The sequence below is a fragment of the Mastomys coucha genome, unplaced genomic scaffold, assembly GCF_008632895.1.
Source record: "Mastomys coucha isolate ucsf_1 unplaced genomic scaffold, UCSF_Mcou_1 pScaffold14, whole genome shotgun sequence".
NCBI classification, from domain to species: domain Eukaryota; kingdom Metazoa; phylum Chordata; class Mammalia; order Rodentia; family Muridae; genus Mastomys; species Mastomys coucha.
In genome coordinates, this window is record NW_022196896.1 from 3,751,366 (window position 1) to 3,755,431 (window position 4,066).

General features: G+C 43.9%; 1 protein-coding gene across 1 annotated transcript in view; it reads left to right on the forward strand.

Moving 5' to 3' along the window:
- The first annotated feature begins 1,208 nt into the window (after window positions 1-1,208).
- The window catches only part of Spaca1 (sperm acrosome associated 1), a 20,178-nt gene continuing 17,320 nt past the window's right edge, over window positions 1,209-4,066 (forward strand). Inside the window, exon 1 of the mRNA XM_031368761.1 lies at window positions 1,209-1,562. Coding sequence (XP_031224621.1) covers window positions 1,337-1,562 — 226 coding nt within the window. The 5' untranslated portion in view covers window positions 1,209-1,336. The remainder of the gene's footprint in view (window positions 1,563-4,066) is intronic.

The window sequence follows — 4,066 nt, forward strand, 5'->3', positions numbered from 1 at the left end:
TTGGGATCACAGGAATCACTCTGCATTTCAGAGTTCTGCTTGTGAGACCCAGCTTTGCTGGGTGGTCTGGAGTTTGACAATCTGACCAGTTCTTAATCTCCTGGCCCAATAACAAGTGACTCAGAATATAATAATTACTTAAGTCTCTTTCTGAGTAAAAAAAATCCCTGATTCTATCCCTAAAAAGAAATATGAATTAAAGGCCAGAGAAAATATCACCGATATAAGAAATGCAATTGAATATCCCTCTTTATTCCTGTGACATAAAAGTGCATGTTGATACTGAATGAGGTGGTGGGAAATTATAAACTCTAAGGTGTTCTACTGATTCAAGTAGAAATAGTAAGGTACTAGTTTTGGCTTCTAGTCTGACTCAATTTTAGGGAAAAATCTTATCTAGCAAAAGAGATTCTTAATTTAAATCAGTGTAGGGATCTGTGGAGCACTTGTGAGAGTAACCTACTGGGGGCCTGATCAATGACCTCTTGGGCAGTCATCTGAAGATGAGGTTTGCAAATCAAACTTGGAGAAGACAAGTTAAAAAGTCTTAAAAATCAGGATTTTAAAAACTCCTTGAAAGTTGAATCTTACGTCTCATTAGGTGTCTAATAATACAATGGAGCATAAAGTTGACAATTTAACCTGTTTTCCTTCTTTGGAGCTGACAAAGTAGACAGTATAAAATGTAAACGCATGATAGAGCCCATTCACAAAATTCTCAGCAACAGCTTCCCTGCACGCTCTTCGTGCAGACTGGTCTCACCTGCAGCTGTAAATCCAGCCCAATGCAGCATACTTAAAAAGACTACAATCAGTCCAAGTCAGATGTTAAGGATAGGGAATTTCCGGAACCAAGTCCCATTAAGTGTGCACATAATCTAGTTCTGAATACCTACGCCTAGGAAATAGAAAACATGACAAAACCAAACACAAAAAGTAATGTCTTGGAGGAAAGGAAGCACGGTGTTCCAAGATCGTTGGCACGCCAGGAGATTAACAAACCAGTTAACCCAAGCAACTGACTGTCATCTGGTCCAGGTGGCTTCGGCAAAGAGGGCAAGGGGGACCTAGCAACAGGCTAGCTCAGGAAGTGAGGGCGGGCATGGAAGGGCACCGGAAGCCCCGCCCTTCTCCTACCCCCTCCCCCTCCCGTCCACATGAGTTCTCCTCCCCAGCCCTGGTTCTTCAAGTCCGGCCTTCGAACGCGGTGACGCCTCAATGGTTGCCGGACACGGTGGGGTTCTCAGCACAGCACCTTCTGGCCACTGTTGCGAAGCGCCTCTCCTCCAGAGCCTGGGCTGCGATTGTGCGTTGGGCGGCCGTGAGGCCGAGAAGCATGCGCGCCAGGGGCGCAGGCTGCCGCGCTGGGCTGCTGGCCATCGGGTGGCTGATCCTGGTGGGTCTGCAGGCCTCACAGGCATTGAATGTCACCTCCAGCGGCGTCCACGAACCCGGCGTGGCCCGCGAGGGCGAGGGCGAGGGCGAGAGCGAGCCCGACGAGGAGGCTGAGAACGAAGGCGAAGTGGCTGAGACGGATACCACGGTGGAGGCCGAGGAGGAGGGTGAGGGCAGTGGCTCCGTGGGCACGGGAGGCCCCTGCAGAGGCCAGAAGCCCATCCTTTTGTAGGAATGGCTGACCCGTGCCATCTTCTGTAGAGTTTTCTGGCATTCCCATCAGCCCCCGAGTTTACCTACTTTGTGCATCTTAAGGCCTGTACAAACAAGGTGCTAATGTTGAAGACTCCAGGAAAATAAGTGCAAATTAGAAATTGCTACAGAAATATTTCAGTCTTTCTTTGGAGAAGGAAATCCCATTTTTAAGGAAGTGCCCCCTCACTATGGGGAATCGTGTGTGTGTGTGTGTGTGTGTGTGTGTGTGTGTGTGTGTGTGTTACTCTACAGTCATCTTCTCAGAGTTAGGTCGGTGGTGGCTCTATTTTTTCAAGTACCAAAATGGTTGACATCCTTGTCCCTTCCTGTTCTTGATATGGGAACTCAAGGGAAGTCAGATTCCTTTTACTGTGACACACCTAAGTGATATGCTGACTATGCTGGCAAAATTGTCCCATGGTTCCCATAATCTTGGTGGAGAACCTCAGCACCCCGACAGTAGGCAGTGCAGTGTTTTATCCTTCGAAGGATAGGGGCATCCAAAAACAAAAGGATCCAAGGAAAGGCATTGTCAGATCATGATGTGTTAAACAAACCCGTGTTTGGTTCCATAAACATGGCTTATGCTCCTGGCTCATTCAACAAAAGCACCTTATAAACAGTTGTGCATATTCCTGAGTAACTGTCATGCTAGCAGGTCAATGGCAAGTTGGCAAACATTTAATGGAGGATGATTCCCTACCGGCACCAATGACCCAGCAGCCATTGTCTTGATGTCTTTTGTTTTGCTCGTGTCTTCTCCATCTGTACATATAGTGTGAGTGATCACAGATAGTGACTCAGCATCAGAAAGAAATTGACTGAGGTGACTGGGGATCCTGCCTTGGCAACATTACGGAGATCTTGGAAAGCTCCCTGACTTTGGAGACAGGAGGAAGAAAGGTCTACAGAAGAGCCTTTTCTAAGCATTGCTTATAGTCTCTGAACAGTTTTAGTATTCAACTGGTCAAAGGAAATTTGGAGCTGTAAAGTGCTAAGTAATACTTAGGCCACCCTCCAGGGATGGATGTGTAATCCTTTGCACTCAAATTCAAAAGTTAAATGCACATACTCTTTTAGTTCTTCAGTTTCTACATCTGTGGACTTCTGAGAATTCATGTGTCCTCTGAAATTATAGATGTACAGTGTCATGCCTAAGTGCTTTTGGCTGGAGAGTTCAAAACTGAGGCAGAGGTGATACATAGGAGTTCTGCAGCTCCTTGGGAAATGTGCATGATCCTTGTAGCCCTGGCAGACCTGCAAAAATCGTCGTCATTGTTTACTAGTTAGGATATATTTTTTCTTCCTTTTCTTTCTTTTTACTTTGAAGTTCACAAAAGTAAAGGGTAGCAGAGAAAAAGGGCAGGAAGCTTTCGTAGAAATTTCAGTCTTCTAATCCCCCTAGTTTTTGTATGTCCTACCTTTGAAGCTATACACACTGAAAGCTGGGCAAATAATTTGAATGTACCTAAATTCTCAACTGTGATGCATGAAATTGGAATGTATCCATCATGTGGATTCAGTAGCAGCATCCCTAATGGAGTTTAGTTCATCGATATTGTGGTTCTTTTACACTATTGTCAAAACACAATACTTATGGAGAATATGAAAGGCATGCTTTCCTTTGGAGAAAATGCCACTTTGCTGCATAGTCGTAAAGCATTTTCATTTTTAGATTTGTAAACAATTGGAAGATTAGTCAATGAGCTTTAATCATGTCAACATCATCTGTTTTCTTTTGAGTCCGCACATAGAGATATACTGTCATGATTTATCCACTTACAAATCTTATCAAGTTAACTTGACGTATAAACATGAAAAAGGAAGTGGTACTGTCCCTTGTGCTTTTACAAAAACAAGAGGGTTCAAGTTTTGTATGCAGAATAATTCAGGAGAAAAGCCTTTCTCTTGGAAGATGTAGCATGTGTCTTCTTCAGCTTTAGAAACTCCATATCTTAAGTTAGAGAAAATCCAGGCTATTCATCCAATATGCCGTGTATCACTGAGATTTTGATTATATAACTAACTAGACCTTTACCATTTATATCACTGTCTTTCTCCATTATTCAGTTTGTTATTTGTGAAAGGTTTTACCTGTTCATTGTCCCCTTGGCCATGATCAAGCAGAAACAAAAGGTACAGAACAGAAAAAAACCCCACTTGTCAAACTTTAACTTTGTTCATTTCTGGTGAACTCTACTACTGACTGTACCCTAGAAGCTGACTACATGGAGGGTCTGTCTAGACTGCCCCACATTCCTGGAAGATTGTCAGGCTGTGAGAGGAAAGAAGCTGGAGAGATGGCCAGAGATGTTCACTTCTTAGCTTTGCTTTATTTCATCATGGACTATCTTGTTTTCTTCATCTATGGTAATTGAGAGTTTTGCTGGGTATACTATCCTGGGCTGGCATTTGT